This window comes from Megachile rotundata, chromosome 13 (assembly GCF_050947335.1).
Source record: "Megachile rotundata isolate GNS110a chromosome 13, iyMegRotu1, whole genome shotgun sequence".
Classification (NCBI taxonomy): Eukaryota; Metazoa; Arthropoda; class Insecta; order Hymenoptera; family Megachilidae; genus Megachile; species Megachile rotundata.
Genome location: NC_134995.1, coordinates 15707514 through 15725291, shown reverse-complemented (window position 1 = coordinate 15725291; position 17778 = coordinate 15707514). Strand labels below are relative to the sequence as shown.

At 37.0% G+C, this 17778-nt stretch overlaps 5 protein-coding genes across 11 annotated transcripts in view; 2 read left to right on the top strand and 3 right to left on the bottom strand.

Annotated features, from left to right (window-relative positions):
- The first annotated feature begins 136 nt into the window (after positions 1–136).
- On the top strand, positions 137–1290 carry LOC105664255 (general odorant-binding protein 56a-like). Its single transcript, XM_012298039.2, has 5 exons — positions 137–295; positions 439–517; positions 576–667; positions 727–832; positions 1021–1290. Exons 1-5 carry the CDS (start codon positions 248–250, stop codon positions 1101–1103), a joined length of 408 nt encoding a protein of 135 aa, XP_012153429.1. The 5' UTR covers positions 137–247; the 3' UTR covers positions 1104–1290.
- A 2374-nt stretch (positions 1291–3664) lies between these two features.
- Srp72 (signal recognition particle 72) lies at positions 3665–7035 on the top strand. Its single transcript, XM_003708503.3, has 8 exons — positions 3665–3825; positions 3922–4039; positions 4121–4376; positions 4444–4923; positions 4994–5356; positions 5429–5733; positions 5809–6021; positions 6085–7035. The coding sequence occupies exons 1-8, from the start codon at positions 3726–3728 to the stop codon at positions 6218–6220; spliced, it is 1971 nt and encodes a 656-aa protein (XP_003708551.1). The 5' UTR covers positions 3665–3725; the 3' UTR covers positions 6221–7035.
- LOC100884051 (uncharacterized) lies at positions 6518–12782 on the bottom strand. 4 transcript variants are annotated; one of them, XR_013040335.1, is made up of 9 exons: positions 12551–12782; positions 10282–10428; positions 9645–9778; positions 9462–9579; positions 8420–9350; positions 8099–8339; positions 7790–8026; positions 6812–7625; positions 6518–6742 (listed from the first exon to the last, which is right to left on the bottom strand). XR_013040335.1 is itself a non-coding variant. In XM_003708505.3 (8 exons), exons 1-8 carry the CDS (start codon positions 12628–12630, stop codon positions 7561–7563), a joined length of 1953 nt encoding a protein of 650 aa, XP_003708553.1. In that variant the 5' UTR covers positions 12631–12782; the 3' UTR covers positions 6518–7560. The 4 variants fall into 4 exon arrangements, 3 of the variants coding, with proteins under 3 accessions (XP_003708553.1, XP_012153438.1, XP_012153437.1); XM_003708505.3 differs by having other exon boundaries at positions 6518–7625; XM_012298048.2 differs by having other exon boundaries at positions 6518–7625; positions 12502–12641.
- Positions 12783–12963: 181 nt separating this feature from the next.
- Positions 12964–15527, bottom strand: l(3)73Ah (polycomb group ring finger 3-like lethal (3) 73Ah). Its single transcript, XM_003708506.3, has 5 exons — positions 15313–15527; positions 14693–14986; positions 14475–14620; positions 14263–14406; positions 12964–14205 (listed from the first exon to the last, which is right to left on the bottom strand). Exons 2-5 carry the CDS (start codon positions 14967–14969, stop codon positions 14080–14082), a joined length of 693 nt encoding a protein of 230 aa, XP_003708554.1. The 5' UTR covers positions 14970–14986; positions 15313–15527; the 3' UTR covers positions 12964–14079.
- Positions 15528–15848: 321 nt separating this feature from the next.
- Positions 15849–17778, bottom strand: part of LOC100874760 (fibroblast growth factor receptor homolog 1) — a 49943-nt gene continuing 48013 nt past the window's right edge. For all 4 annotated transcript variants that reach the window (XM_012298043.2, XM_012298041.2, XM_012298044.2 and 1 more), the window contains exons 10-11: positions 17638–17743; positions 15849–17506 (exon numbers count right to left, since the gene is read on the bottom strand). In XM_012298043.2, the coding sequence (XP_012153433.1) occupies positions 17399–17506; positions 17638–17743 (214 nt within the window). In that variant the 3' untranslated portion in view covers positions 15849–17398. The remainder of the gene's footprint in view (positions 17507–17637; positions 17744–17778) is intronic.

Sequence of the window (17778 nt, the reverse complement as noted above, 5' to 3'; positions counted from 1 at the left end):
AAAACATAATTTATACTTTGTTCTAACTTATACAGATATCATAAACATTATCGTAAATCGCCGAAGGTGAAATAGAACGATCTCATCTAAAGAACAATAAGTCATTAATGCCAGGAAGGAAATGTATATCGAAGATAACGAAAATTGAACGGTGATATATATAAGAGTTAGAACTGTGTACGAATCAAATCCTGCCGTGCACTCGTTCTGTGTTTCATCATTTTTTCCAATTACCTTCGATAAAACCATGAAGATCGTTGCTGTTCTTCTTGCCCTTTACGTCGCCAATAGTTTGGTAAATTCTATAAATTTTCTGGTGGTAACATTTCTGTTTCCATCATATTTATCGCGAGAATCAAGACTGTCATGCTTGTAACGTTCATTCAAAATTTAGAAGATTGCGAACTTATTCTTGATGATGTGGTTATCACTTTCCAGGCTTGGTTGACCAGTGACCAACAGGCAGAATTGAAACAGTTCAGCGAAGAATGCTCCGAAGAAATTGACATTACTATAGGTACGTTCAAAGTAAAAGATCATTAGAGAGGTGAAATAAACTGATGGCAAAATTTTAGAGATGGTACAGAAAATATTAATGGGAGAGACAGAGGAAGATGAGGATAAACTTGAATGCTACACCGAATGTTTACTGAATAAAGGAGGGATTGTAAGCTTCAATGATATTATTTCAAAAAGTATATTAGATTAAATGAATGTTTATCGCAGATGGACACAGATGGTAACATAGATGAAGAGGTTCTGAGAGAAAAAATACTGAAGGATATCCCGGAAACAGAAGTTGATGGTATTGTCGAGGACTGTGTTAATATTGGTAAGTATCTTTAATAATTCCTAATGAAGTCTGAATTTTGAAAGTGGGACGTTTGTTACGAAATTGAAGTGTATTTCGACACATATTTTACACTCAGTTATAACAGGGTGTAAGTCGTAATTAATATTTCCAACTAAACTCTAGATTCCTATATCCCTCATTAGTCCTGAAATTAAATAATGTTTTAGATGAGGAAAACGGGTGCAAGAAGGCAGCGGAGTTTGTGAAGTGTGTCATAAGGAGCATCGCCATTCAAGAGCTCACTCCTTAGATCTCGACGTTGAAATTCATATATTCGTATAATCTTTTAAACGTATTAATCACTCTCTATGAGTAGTTTGTAGACAAGGTTCAATAAGCTACTAGTTATGCAAATATTCGTTTATGTTCAAAAGTGAATTATCAAGAATGATGAAATGGTTTATTTTGGTAAAAATAAAAAAGAATTGTTCATGCTACTTCGTATTCCGTGTCTCATTTATTCAGTTTCCTATTTTACTCTTAATTTTAGCATACATCGAATGCCAACAGTTTTATGTTAAATGATTATAGGTCACTTTGAATAATTAATTACACGTTTTGTGGATATATTTTGTGCACTTTCATGATTGAAGAATGGTCAGCAATGCATTATTTACATGGTTCGATCATAAAAGTTCGTAAATAATGTTCGGGAAATAAGTAATTAATTATTTTGTGTCAGCATTGCGATACGTGCTTGAGTCGCCTATGTCAATTCTACTGCGCACGCAAAGTGCAATATTTTGGCACTTTGACGACGTAGTATGGTTCCTGAGGCATTTAGAAACAAATTTCTATTAGGGTTGGATGCGTTTTGATGCCTAATAAAGCTAGAAAATCAATTTTTGTAGAATTCGATCGAAAACGGTACAGGTGGCGCCATCTAGCGGCGAGCGGCGGAACTACGAAAAACTAAAATTTCGATTTTCTCGAAAACTAGGGACTTTTTCGAAATTCTGAGATATACAAATTATTCCTTGTTGCCTACGGAATCGAACGAATATAATTATAGCCTGCTAGGACCATTATTAAAGAAAATAGAAAAATAGCCCATTTCATGGACTAAAAAATTGGCATCCATCTAGCGGTGAAAGTTGGAACTACAAAAATAGAAAATTCCGATTTTCTCGAAAACTAGGGACTTTTCCGAAATTCTGAGATATACAAATTGTTCCTTGTTGCCTACGGAATTGAACGAATATAACTATGGCCTGCTAGGAGCATTATTAAAGAAAATAGAAAAATAGCCCATTTTATGGACTAAAAAATTGGCGTCCATCTAGCGGTGAAAGTTGGAACTAGAAAAATAGAAAATTTCGATTTTCTCGAAAACTAGCGAATTTTAAGTACTTCTGCGGCTCAGAAAGTCTTATGTGATCGCATTAGAACGAAAATAAAGTAATAAAAATTTCCTCGAAGCTTTAATAAAGAAAATTGAAAAAATGTCATTTTGTGGAGAAAATTTGTGGCGCCATCTAGCGGCGAAGCAGCGAACTAAACTGAAAAAACGTATGTCCGAACACGCATAATGGGGTCAAATAAAAATTGATTTTCTGGGCTTAATAGCCAAAAAAATGAATAACTTATTCAACAAAAATTGCTTGAAAATGTCTAAAAAAGCATACTATGTTGTCGAAGTTGCGAAATATTACTTTTTATATTTTTCCTTAACGCGTGTTCGGACATACGTTTTTTCAGTTTAGTTCGCTGCTTCGCCGCTAGATGGCGCCACAAATTTTCTCCACAAAATGACATTTTTTCAATTTTCTTTATTAAAGCTTCGAGGAAATTTTTATTACTTTATTTTCGTTCTAATGCGATCACATAAGACTTTCTGAGCCGCAGAAGTACTTAAAATTCGCTAGTTTTCGAGAAAATCGAAATTTTCTATTTTTCTAGTTCCAACTTTCACCGCTAGATGGACGCCAATTTTTTAGTCCATAAAATGGGCTATTTTTCTATTTTCTTTAATAATGCTCCTAGCAGGCCATAGTTATATTCGTTCAATTCCGTAGGCAACAAGGAACAATTTGTATATCTCAGAATTTCGGAAAAGTCCCTAGTTTTCGAGAAAATCGAAATTTTAGTTTTTCGTAGTTCCGCCGCTCGCCGCTAGATGGCGCCACCTGTACCGTTTTCGACCGAATTCGTCAAAAATTGATTTTCTGGCTTTATTAGGCATCAGAACGCATCAAACCCTAATAGAAATTTGTTTCTAAATGCCTCAGGAACCATACTACGTCGTCAAAGTGCCGAAATATTCATTTTTTTATTTTTCTTATATTCGTGTTCGGACCCTCATTTTTTAGGTGTAGTTCACCCTGTTTGCCGGAGAGATGGCGCCACATGTATTATTTTCTAATTAGGCTTTTATTATTATTAATTTTCTCGGTTAATGGGCACTCATATGCACTTTTCATTACGTTCTTAGGTCCATAAAACAGTTTTTAATTTTCCGTTTAGATAGGAAAAGTTCTTAATCATAAAAAAAATATGAAATTTTCCATTTTACCATTGTCGTCGTTGACCGCTAGATGAAGCCAGAGATACTTTCCCACGCGCAACATGCATAAATATAAATTTTAAAAAACATGGAAATGTCAATTTTTCAAAATACAGCTTTTTATGTTAAATGAACCAGCTTACTTTTAAAAGTGAGCATTTTGAGGAAATGCTCTCATTTACCGATTGCTGTATTAGACATAAATACTTAGATAATTACAAAGAATAGATTTATCATCTCACGAAACTTTGTTTTCTTATTATCGATTTACAAAAAACCTATTGAAATGTACGTGGTTCTACCACGAGTGGAATCAACGCTCACCGGTTCCAACTTCCACGTTGGACATGGTCACACACAGTTAGCAAAATGGCCACGAAAGAGAGCAATCTTCCTGCTCTTTATTCGGAATTAAATAAATTGGGTCAGAATGGAGAATACGAGAGGGCTATAAAAGTTGCGAATAGAAGTAAGTTTATTTTGGGTAACAAATTGCACTGCTACGTACATATTTATTGTAAACATAACCTTAAAAGGAATATGTGTTTTGCAATAATTATTTTAGTTTTAGGTATTTCTCAAGATGAGGAAGCTGCATTTCACTGTAAAATTATTTGCTATATTCAGTTGTCCAAATTCAATGATGCTCTCCAGTTTATTACTAAGAATCCCAAAGTGTCAGGGTACAATGACCATATGATATGATAATGCATACTGGTATACTTTTAAGAGCCTGTAAAGTTAGTAAATGCTTTTTGTTTTAGTAACTTAGATTTTGAAAAAGCATACTGTTTGTACCGATTGAATCAAGTGCCAGAAGCTTTGAAGGTGGTAGAAAATGTTTCAAATCCTTCATTGAAGCTTAAAGAACTCAAAGCTCAAATACTGTACCGCCTTGAGAAGTATGAAGAATGTTTTTCTGTATACAGAGATATCATAAAAAATTCTCATGATGAGTATGAAGATGAAAGAGAAGCAAATCTTGCAGCAGTCATTGTAAATTTAGCAATTGAGGGTTCTGTAAGTGTTCAGTAAGCAGATATATAAATCCAGTTCAATAGTTATCCATCATCTATTATTTTAACAGAATTTAGAAGTTCCTGTGTTGCGTGAAGATACATATGAGTTAACATACAATGCAGCATGCCGTTTAATAGCACAAGGTAACAAAGGAGATAAGGCTACCTTGGTTGAAGCAGAAAAAAAGCTTAGGGTAGCCGAGAAAATGTGCAAAGAAGGTTTGGAAGAGGATGGAGTTGCAGAGGAAGAAATAGAAGATGAATTAGGGATTATCAGAGTTCAGCTTGGATGCTGTTTACAACTGCAAGGCCGTGAGAAAGAAGCCCAAGCATTGTATACTTCTGCATTAAAAGCAAAACCAGATGATATAGCTCTAGTAGCAGTTGCAAGCAATAACCTTGTGTGCCTGAATAAAGATCAGAATGTATTTGATAGTAAGAAAAGGATGAAGAGTGCTACGCATGATAGCTTAGAACATAAGTTAACTTTCAGACAAAGAAGGAACATTGCATACAATCAGTGTCTATTAGCTTTATATACTGATCAGGTATAAATTTAATTATCAGTATATCATTGTTACAGTTCATATTTTACGGCATGTATCTTTATATTTACAGGCTGAACAATGTCAACAACTTTGCAATAAACTTGCCAAGGATCATCCTGCACTAGCTGCAGATGCAATGTTTGTAAAAGGAGTGCAACTTGCTAAAGAGGGTAAAGCAAAAGAAGCAGTGAAATTATTAGCGCCATATGCCGTCGGAGAAAAAGAGCTACAGATGAAACTAGTCTGCGTGCAACTATTGTTAAGTCAGGATGAAAGGGAAGAGGCGATTAGCATTCTCGAAAATTTGAACGAAAGAGACAGATCATTACCTGGTATAGTCAGTGCACTCGTAACTCTTCACATGGCTAACAATAATCGTGAGAAAGCGTCAGCTGCACTTAAGAGTGCAGTAAATTACTACAAAAAGAATAAAGTAAGAATTTCTACTTCTATCCACTTTTTATTGTTCTGATATTACTACTTTCTATTTTATAATTACTATTAGGAAACTACTGCTAATTTGGGAGAGTTGTGGCGGCAGGCCGCCGATTTCTACCTACGCGCAGGAGAACTTAAGGTGGCAGCTGACATTTTACAAGAAATGGTAGATGCATCGCCTTCCGATACCAAAACATTAGCACAGCTAGTAGTAGCATACGTGCAATTTTCTCCTGAAAAAGCACAACTCCTATCAAAGCGTCTACCACCCCTCCACGATCTCTCCGAAACAACCGATGTCGATGCTTTAGAGAACAGTAATTGGATAATTGGAACCAAAGTGATTAAGAAGAAGATAGAACCATCTCCTGGGTAAGTTCGTTTTCTTATAAGTCATTTAGTCAAGGTTTCATTCATTTGCTAATGAACGATAATTATGTGGTATAGCAAACCTACTATTGACATAACCCAGAAGAAACGCAAGAAGCGTAAACGCAAAGGAAAGTTGCCCAAGAATTATGATCCAAATATTCCACCTGATCCTGAACGATGGTTACCTAGACATGAGCGTAGCGGATTCAGGAAAAAACGGGATAGACGGAATCGTGATGTCGCTATGAAGGGCACCCAGGGTGCTGCAGCAGGGGCTAGCGATCTTTAGTATGTATTTAAAACTGAAGATATGAACTTTGGAATTGTCATACTAATTTGAATCTTTTACAGTGACATCACTAAAATGCCTACGAACACTAAACCTTCTCCTAATCCGCGACATAGTCCGGCGGTGGAAACCTCTGGACCTCGACAACAACAACGCAAAGTTCAACAGAAGAAGAAAAAGAAAGGAGGAAAGTGGTAATGGAATCACGTTGCATTTCGTTGAATTATTATTTATGAAATATAGTATAGTTCATAGTGCTATATCGATCGATAATCATGGGATATGAAGTTTAAAGGATCAGGGAACTTTTCCAGTTATACATAATACTTTTTACCATTGTACATGTGCATATGTAATGTACACGATACTGCCATTTTTAAAGAAACATAATATACATCAGTTTGTGCAATTAGATATAAAGTTTAAGTTTCCGAATTTATTATTAGATTAAGATATAACTGGATTTCAAGAGTAATGAAAATATATGAAGGAAAATATGGTACATAAAATATTTTTTATTCTTCGTTTTTTCTTTTTTTTTTCAAATTCATTTGTCAGTTTTTGACAAAATTCATTAATATAATATACAATATAGGTAACATGTTTTCTTGTGTACATTGACTAGGATTTGGCGCTACATACTTTTATTCCTCTGTTGGTAACAATTGTATATAAAAATACAATCTGTCTTAAGCTTTCTGTTTTTCTCATTTAATAAGTCTGTAATATGTGTAGATAGATTATGATTGTGCGTCAGATTTTTAACATTTAACAGATTTATATACGTACGTGTATATATCTATACAAGCGATATAATTTGTATACGCAATTTTTTTACGTTGCATATAGCAATATACCACGTTGTATTTCAGTATAGTTTTATCATCGTGAAAATCATAACTCTGTGAAGACACTTTTTGATTACATATCACTGCTTGCAAATCGATGTATGTGCACGCACACTTGATGCATTCGTGTGTAAAGGAATATATCTTCATTTTCTACTATTCTAACTTATTGTCTCGTATTATCATTGCACAACACAGCATTGTTTTATCGTCATATATAAATTTCTAACAGAGGCAACTGTCGAGGTAAGAATAACCATGTATCATAAAACATTTCTACGTTTCATAGCTTCCTAATATTTAGGGCTGTAAAAATTGCCCCGCTCTACAGTGTTTTACTTAAAATACTTAATACCCTTTCATTAAAAAATAATGCAACAGGCACGTTCGTTTTTTAACTGGTCTGAACATTATGATATGCATATATATATATATGTAGAAAATAAACAAGCGTTGGAAACTCATGTTCCAGTTCAAAGCGAATACACATCCGTTACCCGGTGTTTCGTCATGTCACACTCATCTATCGGCTAGTTATCCCGTGTTCCCAAAACCAATCGCCATATCAGTTCGACAAAACGAATTCGTCAATGATGAGAATAGATGAGCAAGACACAAAATGCATGTAAATGTCTTGAAACACTTACATATGTAAGTAATATTCAAGTATCACATTACCAACAAACGATGCTACTTCTCGGGAATTATACCTTCCCAGGCATCTTCTCGTTGTTTATTGGCTAACCTACGTTTCTCTGCAAAATTCACAAAAAATATTATTATACGTACATTTACATCTACATTTGAGTGCAACATACGCTTTTCCAGATTAGGGAAAACTCTACTATGCGGAGAATACACTTTCTCTTTGCGAAGGGAAACCTAAGTTGCACCCGAGTGCACATTAAATAATATTTACCTTTCGCTTCCCGCAATATATTTTTTTCACGTTCGCGTTCTTGCCTAGCAGTGGCTAGTTTCACTCCTAAAGCACCTGTAACTAAACGTCTAGCTAACGCAGCGCATGTTTCTGGACGACTTCTGTAAGGTTGTAAGAATTCTGCGCTTCTTTTCGCTTTTGTTCTACTCAAGGCAGTGGCCTCGCTGAGCGGTCTCGTTTTAACGAATGGATGGTCAGATGCCAATACCTCGGCAGCTAAATAAGTAAATAAGCGTAAGTATCTATTCGTGGCAACAGTTAGTACAAAATCAATTCATTTCTAATTACCAACAAGAGGACTACTAAATATTCCCAAGCAATGGGTATCATCCACCCATTTCAGTTCGAAACCCCCATTCTTAAAGGGACTAAAGACAGCGGCTAAATCGCTCGTCTTAAATTCTGATGGGAAATTATATATTTCAACAACGTGAGCAAATTCGTCACTAGAAACTTCGATGTGTTTGGTGTACGCCTTGTAATCGTTCTTGGGTTGTTCGATCATCACATCGCCAACTGCAGAGGTCAACTAAAAACGATGCATCAATATTAAACGTTACACTAATTTGACGTGTTACAGTATAAAATAATGATCTTCTAAACGCTTGCCTCTTCTATGAGCGTCGGATCCAAGCAGTCACCATTGTCGTCAAATAAGCTATCCCAGTCACATTCGTCCCTGTTAATCTTTTTAATGGGCGGAGATGGCGGTGGTGCTGGTTTACTCTTATGTCTCACAACTTTTTTCACTTTTTTTTCCGGTGGTATATTAGGAACAGGAGTAGTCTTTTTAACAATTGGCGGTTCTTTTTGCGCAGCGTTTGAAATGATTAGCACGTCCGAAACCATAGTACGTGGTGACATTTGTGCATTCTTCTTATTCGTTATCTCATCTTTGTTTAAATGTTTTATGTTTTTCATATTATTATTCGAAGTCGCATTATTCGCGGTAATATTATCTTTGTATTCATCAGATCGATGTACTTCCTCGTTAATATTAATCTCTTCGGTATATATACACGTTTCAACTGAATCTAAACTACTTTTATTTTCACTAGGATTACTAGGTACATCTTGTTCCTCGACTGTTTGCGACTGAACTGTATCTATCGTTTCGCACTTTACATTGTCGGTACTAAAATTATTTGTCTCGTTTGGCACATTATCCGTTAAGTTACCCGATTGTTCACTTTTCTCTTCGACGTTAGATTCTTCAGACGCAGCGATAGATACCGTATCCTTCGATTCTTCCTGAAGACACTGACTATCTTCGTGTTCCAAGTTAGATTGAGTTTTTTCAGAACACACGTTTGATCCCTTCTCCGTACACTCTGCACTTTGTTGGACATCGGAATCTACTTCCTTCAGACTTAGGCTTACTTTTGATTGTTCATGAGACAGGGAGGATGAAGGCAAACCGTTCTTAACCGTGCGATTTACACGAACGGCTTCCACGGATTGGGGGCTTCCTTCCGTTTCTGAACTTCTACGATGCCTTGGGACGTAAACCGCGCGATCTGGTCTTCTCTTGCGAATTGTTCTGTTCAAAATTATAACCTTATTAATGTAAAATTGTGAATATGGTTTTTAACTAGAAATTCTATTCTGGACTAGAGGTTCCAACTACGTTTCTGCAAACATGCAAAATTACTTTAAAGACGGTGAATCGGTAGGATGTGCTTGAACTTGGTCCACGTTTGATTGAAGTCCATTTTTGGCCCTCCTGGCCGCTGGTGGTCTATAGATTTCCACCGTTGGTGTCGACTTGGCTAAAAATAATTATTCAACGATTTTACGTATTTTCACACAATTTTTCCAGCTTTCTCTTAATCACCTTGTCTTTGAACTCGTACACGTTCTGGCGAAGCGGACGGCGATCGACGTCCTTCGACGTCCATGTCGAGCAACTTGTCGCTATCCTTCGTCGCACAGCTTGACTTATGCTGCACACCATTCAGTTTGGGATCCCTGAAACGTTAAAAAAAACAACCGTTTCAACTTCTCCGTATCAAATAAAATAACTTTCCGATATATTCGGTCGACACAATGAGTCGACCTTGAGCCGGTCAGTTTCACTTTCGTTTGCCTCCGCTACGTCGTAAGTATTCCAGTCTTGTAAACCTATTTCGTAATCATGTTAGACCTGTCTGCTAATTTCACGAGAATCTGATCCAATTGATACCTCGTTCTACTTTCGTAACGACTAATTATTTATTCATAATTTTGTGTTACTTTTATATAGTGGTATAATCGAATAATGGTAATGTATGATTGATAGTGTAATAATAACACTGTAACACTAAAACAAATGCATAATTCAATTTGCAAGAAAAGTAATGAGCGACAATGAAAAGCCGTCACGCGTTCTATCGGAAGAGTATTGATGTATAGAAAATCAATAAACCAATAATCGATGTACGGTTCGAATAACAAGTATCGACTCAAGGTTCGCAGGAATACAACACTGATACCTTATCACGTCACTCTTATAACACACGACGATTCTCCTCGCGGAACCCTGCCCGATCGAGAAGGTGTACAGATCGATGAATCGATCTTGCACCAGTTGATGTATGATGTACCTCCGATAGTTGTTTACAGGTGGAAAGATGAGAACCCTGTAAAAATGAAAAGAACACGTTACGACCGTGGCTGAAAGCGAGTCCGAACTAAAGACGGACGTCGGGTGAACGTAACAAGCGCCACGAGCCACTCCACCGTATCCCGTCAGATGAACACCATGAAACGCCGGCTTAACTTTTACATAACGTTCACTTTCTCCTTCGTTGGTTTCCTCAAATTAGAGTCATCCTTGCACTCGTAACCCCACCGCGATTCGATCACATTCCAAGCAGTCTTACGACCTTGTTACAACGTTTCATCGCATAATCGTTCGAGCATTGGAAACCGGCCTATTACGTTCGACCGGCACAAAACGTATATGGCAGAATTTATTATACTTATGTGCATAGGATAACGACGTAACCGGACGCGTACAACGCTTTTAGAAAGTATTCAGATTTTATCGTAATAACAGGAGGAACAGGAAGCGTACGCAAGCTGATACGGCGAGTAGACTGCGATCGTAGAAAATGATTCGACGAAAATGATGAAAGCGAGATATGGTTTTCGCGTTTACAGATTGTTAAATTACGTGCCATCCATTCAGGTGGAACGAAACGTGCAGCGCGGCAAGATCGCGCAGCTACGCGTGCTTCCATCTGTGCAAACTACGGCGAAAAGAAACCTAATCGTCGAACAAAACAACCGTGTATCTCAGCAATCCTGTTCCCTAACTAGTAGCGTATCGTAGCTTCGATCCGTTAATTACTGCCACGACCAAATCGACGAGCCTTGAACTACAAAGAAGAAACAGACTGTTGAATCTCGTAAGCGTTGCGTAGTTCACGTAATCGTGCGTATACGTGAGCAACATACGCTACTTGCTTTCGGTAGATTGACATTCAGCTGAGGGCTATTCAAAATCACCCGCCTTCTTTTTTACGCATGATTTCGACGATTATGCAACACTGCGCACATTTCGGTTTTAATTCGATTCCATGCAACGCGATTCATTCCATACGCTTCAATTCGGTGCGATACGACTTACGATTGACTTCAATTTTATTCGATTTGACTCGACGCAATTCGTCCCGACTCTAATTCGACTTCATGAGGTTCGATTCGATTTGACCGCTACTTTAAATGCAGGTACTAGAATAATTGCATATTTAATGGTATTACAAGTATCATGGTGTTCTTATGTAATATTTTCATTGATAGTTAACCTCAAACCATTATTTTCGTTGTCGAATGAAGATAATGCGTTTCACATAAATTTTCCTTTATTATCTAACAGCGGATACAATTTCCGTGGGTTATAAAGGGCTATTTAACTAATATCCGCGGTTTTAAAACCGTCACCTTTTTATCACTACACTTGTACAAAGTGCAAAGATGACCGATAACTGAATTAAGGTTACTGCAGTGATTAAATAATAAAATAAAAATCATCGACTCGTGACATGTATCTTATTTTCATTCGGCAACATGCCAATCATTCGTGGTTCTTTTATGTTCCTCAAAACTCTAAGCGATTTGTTAAAAATAGACATGTTTGGGGAAAACACGTCGGTGGTTTGAAATACGCGGGTAATGCAAAGAAAAATGTGGAATTTACTAATGTAACGGAACTGCTAAAGATATGCTTACGTAGTAGCGGCTACGTAGTCTGGAGAACGATATCAGCCATTTACCTTTGGCACAAGATATTTATAAACCGTAACACGGGATTCGTAAAAGAACTATAATCTAGTATGTGCCTTGTAAGAATTGGACGATATCCTTGTATATCTTCTTCGAGATCTTAAGGGCTTACTTTAATTGTCTTCGAATTCCGATACAATTACATGTCAAGGATGCGGATAAATTTAACGTAACTCAACCATGCCACGTAATACTTGATAAAATCGATATAATAAATTGTCTTTTTAAATCAATGCTATTTACTACGCGTGTTATTCTATTTTTCTTTCTACGCGAATGACAGACATCAGATAGTATATTTGAAGTCTCAAGATCAATGACTTTTTGTGGAGAAAGCTAAACGATTCACCAGAGTAAACACTGATAGAAATCGAAAGTCTAGAACAATGATCGAACACAAACAGCAAAAAAACTACCGATCTAACCTTTAAAGGCGCGTCGTTGCATCAGGAAACGTGATCGTTTGGCTCCTACCTTTTCCGTCTCTTGTCCCTTGAAAATAGAGTCACGTCGTGCTCCACGTCTTCCGAGAAGAGACTATCCTGCAGGCTCATTTATTTGGGAAACTGCACTTAAAACACATACAGAAAAAATGATGGAAAATCAAAATGAAATGCATTGAAAAATTATTCACTCGAACCGCATTCGTCATGCTACTGAACAGCAACAGTCTCTACTTCACGCGCATTGACCACAAACTATTTCAGAATGCATCGCGCATGCGTTGACTTGTTTAACCTATTCGATATCTGCGCATGCGCCAACTTTTATTTCAAAAACCAATTTGACATCTGCGCATGCGCATAATTTTCAAACGGTTGTTGCATTTAGATTCGTTTGAACTCGTAATGTTTGGTACTATTATTTTTGCATATTAATTAGTCTGGTACTGTACAAAACATATTTATTTAATAATTTATGAAGATACACACATAGTGTACAACATACAAGCCCTAGCATTCATAAAATGCCGCTACTTTATAAAGTCGATTTCATTTCATTTCTTTTCCCTAGAATATTTATATACAATCACACGGTTTTTTTGCTTTACACTGTCCGTTTAAATTTCATTTACTACAAGCGATTAAGGTGCCCCGTGTTTCGCTTAACGCGTCGTTGTTCTTATCAAATCTCTCGAGAAAATATGTCACATCTGATAAAATTCTGTTATTGTTCGGCATTGAGAGAAACTCGGGGCTGAGTTAGAATGTGTACAGCGCATAAACATACAAAGTTAAAGGGGCCCCGAACTGTCCCGTCCGGTACCAGCTTCGTTTCTCTTCTTCTTCTTCATCTTCTTCCTTTTTCTAATACAAAGCTGCGTCTACGCGCAATATTATCAGAATTCTGTCAAAAAATATTCTATATACAATTAGGGTACGTATAAAAAGAAAGTCACCTCTTAAGATTATGAAGAATTGTTCCGTTTATCGTGCACGGAAAAGTAACAAATCTTCAGCTCGACAGACATTGTCCGTCATTTTTGTATCTCAGAACATAGAATGTCCAAGCATTCATAGAAAAACTACAGAAGAACACGTAAAGTGTGCCGTGTCATAGTCACGACACGTAACATTTGAACTAAATATTTAGATATACAACTCTGCAAGATTGCGAACAAAAACAACCGTTTTCATCTTCCCGTGTACAATTTCGCATGGTATTGGTCTACTTACAAATGTATCTTAAACAGACCTAATGAGATAAAACTTAAATAACCGAGTTAATGTAACTCAATGTAATATTACGAAGTAAATGAAATCTAAGACAATGGAACTTCTACTTTTAAAAACATGTTGCTAACGACTATCGGTATTCTGATTAAGTTAATACGGTAGAAAGATGCGAATCATCTCCGTATGGAAATTCAATCTCGAATTCTTACTGTGCAGGATTACAGAAATAAGTACTAAGACGGATAATACACGGATAGAACTACGAAACGTATAAAGGTACAGATTTGTTGCGATTTCCATCGGATATTGAACACAAAAATATTAGTCTTAAATGTCTATTCGTGGTCTATACTGTAGCCTTAAGGGTGGGTCCCGGAACCTCCATCTTGTCACGTAAACAAATTTTAACGTGTGGTCCTTACCTAACAGTTCGTCATTGCACAAAATATCAATCTGCAACGAGTAAATCGATTAATCTTCGTCTTTAGATATCGTACGCTCTATACTTACATCCCGATATTTCTCCATTCCATTCAACACCTTTTTCGCGATAAACTTTTTCAAATGTGTGATAGTCGCCTGAGCAGAGCATCTGATAAATCTTCGCTTTAAAGTCTTCAGGCTCGTGTTCATACATTCCAAACACACGTTAACCTTCGAAAATATTTGTCGGTTAATATCATAGGGAACTTAACGTATCCGATTTTTTGAAGTATACTTACCTGTTCATCCGCGCGATGGTAGTCCGATTCCGCGTGCGCATCCGTATTTGCTTTTTCTTCTTCAACTTCTCCTGCGTTAGGTAGGACATCTTTGGGGCAAGGTAAACCTCTTGCTCTATAAAATTCTCTTTCTCTTTTAATTTCATCTGAAACAAGACAAGTTTGATGATAAAATTAATCGTGTATCGGTTACTTTTCTTCACAATGAAATTACTAACTTTCTTGAAGATCAGGAACTAATTTGTAGACGATATCTTGCATAGTTCTGTCGAAACTTATATATTGAAGGGGATGCGACTGGTGTATAACTATTTGACATGTTGGACAGGTGTGCTTTTCTTCTAAATGTTTGACTAAACAACTTTTGCAAAACGTGTGCAAACATTCCGTAACAGTGGTGGCATCTATCAAGTATCCTCTGCATATCTTGCACGTTATATGACTGTTTAATGTTTTCAATTTGATTCTCCTCTCCATGACACTGGTAATCACCATTTAATAAATGTCGCTACCTGCGATATCACATAATTATCATTATGAGTATCATCGAATAGTGTCAAGATCATTGTATGTCAAAGATTCTCAGCATACACGACAGTGTGCAACTTTTTTATTTGCAAAAGTGATCATGCAAGTTTGACAGAATGCTCCACAAAAGACATTGTTGCAAACAAACTGAACTCTCGGTAGAAATTGAATTTATCAAAACCGATTACGACTGTCACACGGTCCGATGCGTTCGTTTCTCGATCAGGAAGGAAACATAATTCATTGATGAACGACTAGCGTGAAGAAACAAATTCGTTGCTCCAGAAAAAGTGGGTTATCGGATTCTAACCTCAATGTCGAGTGTAGGACACAACGGCAACTTTCACTCGATCTATTCGTTAGGAAATTTCGAGAAAATGGTCGGTACCATCCTTGGCATCTTTGGTCATGAAATCGAAGCTAAATGGAAGAATACAAACTAAAATGTTCCACTAAAAATCTGGTAAAAACAACTTAGCATAAATGTGGCTGATGACAACAAAACGAACTGATCGCAGCGCCATCGGTCTCTCCATAGTTAACTTTTCTCTGGACACGCGGTTTCGTCGAATGGAGGGGATTCGATATGCTCTTAATCAATCACGACGCTTAGGCAAACCAATTTGTCTAATCACCTTATTAAGTCAATTATCTCTTTTAGGTTCATTGACGCGACCAGAATTTTTATTTTGCGTAGCTTAGATTCTCCAGCTTTATCAATAGTGTTACGCACAAAGTATGAGCGAGTAGCATATGGAAATCTTCGGGGATGTTAAAAGTTAGGAATTTTGTTATTTAAAAATTTGAATGTTTGTAAATTTGAAGTGGCAATAAGTAGATTCGGAGTAATGTGGGTACAGTTTCCAGTGATTTATTCTAGACGAAATTCACGTTACAATAATAATCGAATATCTGCACAGACTATACAATACGATCCTACCTTGGTAAATGCTGATTTACTGGCTACCTTTAGGTGTGTCGGGTAACAAGAGAAACGCTTCTTTCTTTTAAATAAACAGTTATCGCCGCTATATACAAAGTTTCCGACTGTACGGACGCACGTTTATATACTCTCGTTTATATACTCAACGCGGTGTGTGTCGATTTTGTTATTTTATTTTACACGTACATTCTTCGCGTGATACAAAAAAAGAAAAGGAATAAAGAGAAAACGGAGAAAGAAACCCTATACAGGCCCTAAGTAACAATATACAAGAAATAAATTATCTACGACTAAACATCGCCTCTCGCATGCATCATTTATACATCTTTCACATTTTTTTGTGTACATCGGACTTGGACGATTATGCTTGCAGAAGTTTTGTAAATCGCAGAATCCGCGCAATTCACGCTATAAAATTACAAAAGTATTTTCGACACGATTTTCTGTGCAAAATTTCATTGAAATTTTCAAATTTAAAATTTGTACAAACGCGATTCGTCTCCCGTAAACATAAAAATCCTAGAAAATACGCGAAAATTGAGTGTCCATTTCACGTATGTAAAAACACTTAACGCTACACGTATATGTATTTATCGTTTACTACTATGTTACAGAGAAACGTAAAACTGTATCAATTGACTAGTTATAAACACGTTTCGCATCGAGATAAATCGATTTCCTGTGTAAATTAGCTCTTCCCTCTTTCCTCTATCCTTTGGGTAACAAAAGCCCTGACTGGAACTGGATGCTTCAATTCTTCCATTGGCGTAACTAGAATTTCTCTTCGCAAGGGGATCAATTTTACTTTGCCACGCGTTATATCGCCACGCATCCAATTATCACACGTTGTATTTATCACGTATTATATTACTACGCGTTATATTTTCTTGCGCGTCAAATCGCCACGCATTGTTTTTGTCACTTTTTGTACGCGTTGTATAGTCACGCGATATATGGCCACACGTCCCCTTGCCTAGTTACGGCTGTTCCCAAGGCACTTGTTAATGGCACGGTAATAACATGTACAAAATTCTTGGACGTTGAAACGCTTTGGGTTAGAGAACCACCGTTACTCGTCGATGCACCGAAAGTGTTCAATAAATATGCTCGATCGAACGGATATCCGTGAAATATTCCACGATGTTCCAACGTTTCGAAGATCAGGATTCTACAGGATAATGGGAAAATAAATACAGTGTTCTCCGTATGAAAATCAGTCTCCTCGAAGGCCTCGAGTTTCTTGTTGTTTCGTTTGATAATCATTCTTTTCGTCTTCCTTAACACTACAGGATACGCGCTAACAGGTCAATACTGATTTATATTATTTGGCGTGTTCGTTAGGTCAGTCGATCGACTTCCATACCTCAGTGCTTTTTCCTTAATTCATCGTTGTTCTTCAGTTTTTACAGTTTGGTATTCTTTCTTTTTATTTTCGCTTCTCGTTTCGACGAGTTCATAGCAGGTATGGAAATTTTTCTTCACCCTCGTCGTCGTCCGCGTCGCTGGACTCCTGACTGGAGGGTGGTGTATCTAATTGCGGAAGACCAAGGTCCAAATATTCCTGGAATCAAATTATCTGACTTGAGCAAGAAAACAAGTGCGAAAAGTTGCCAAGCGATTTCACGTTAATCTTTGAATCTCAATTATCGTTATCCATATTAAATCTCAATACAGCCAACGTTCAATTCTTACCTCGTTCGCAGTTATCGTCAATATCCTATCGAGATCTTCGACCAGTTCACCGAACATTGGCCTTTCGTTAGGCTGATAGCTCCAGCAGTCTCTCATCAACATGTATCTGGAAGAATCAAATCGTGTTCGCTTGTAACGTGC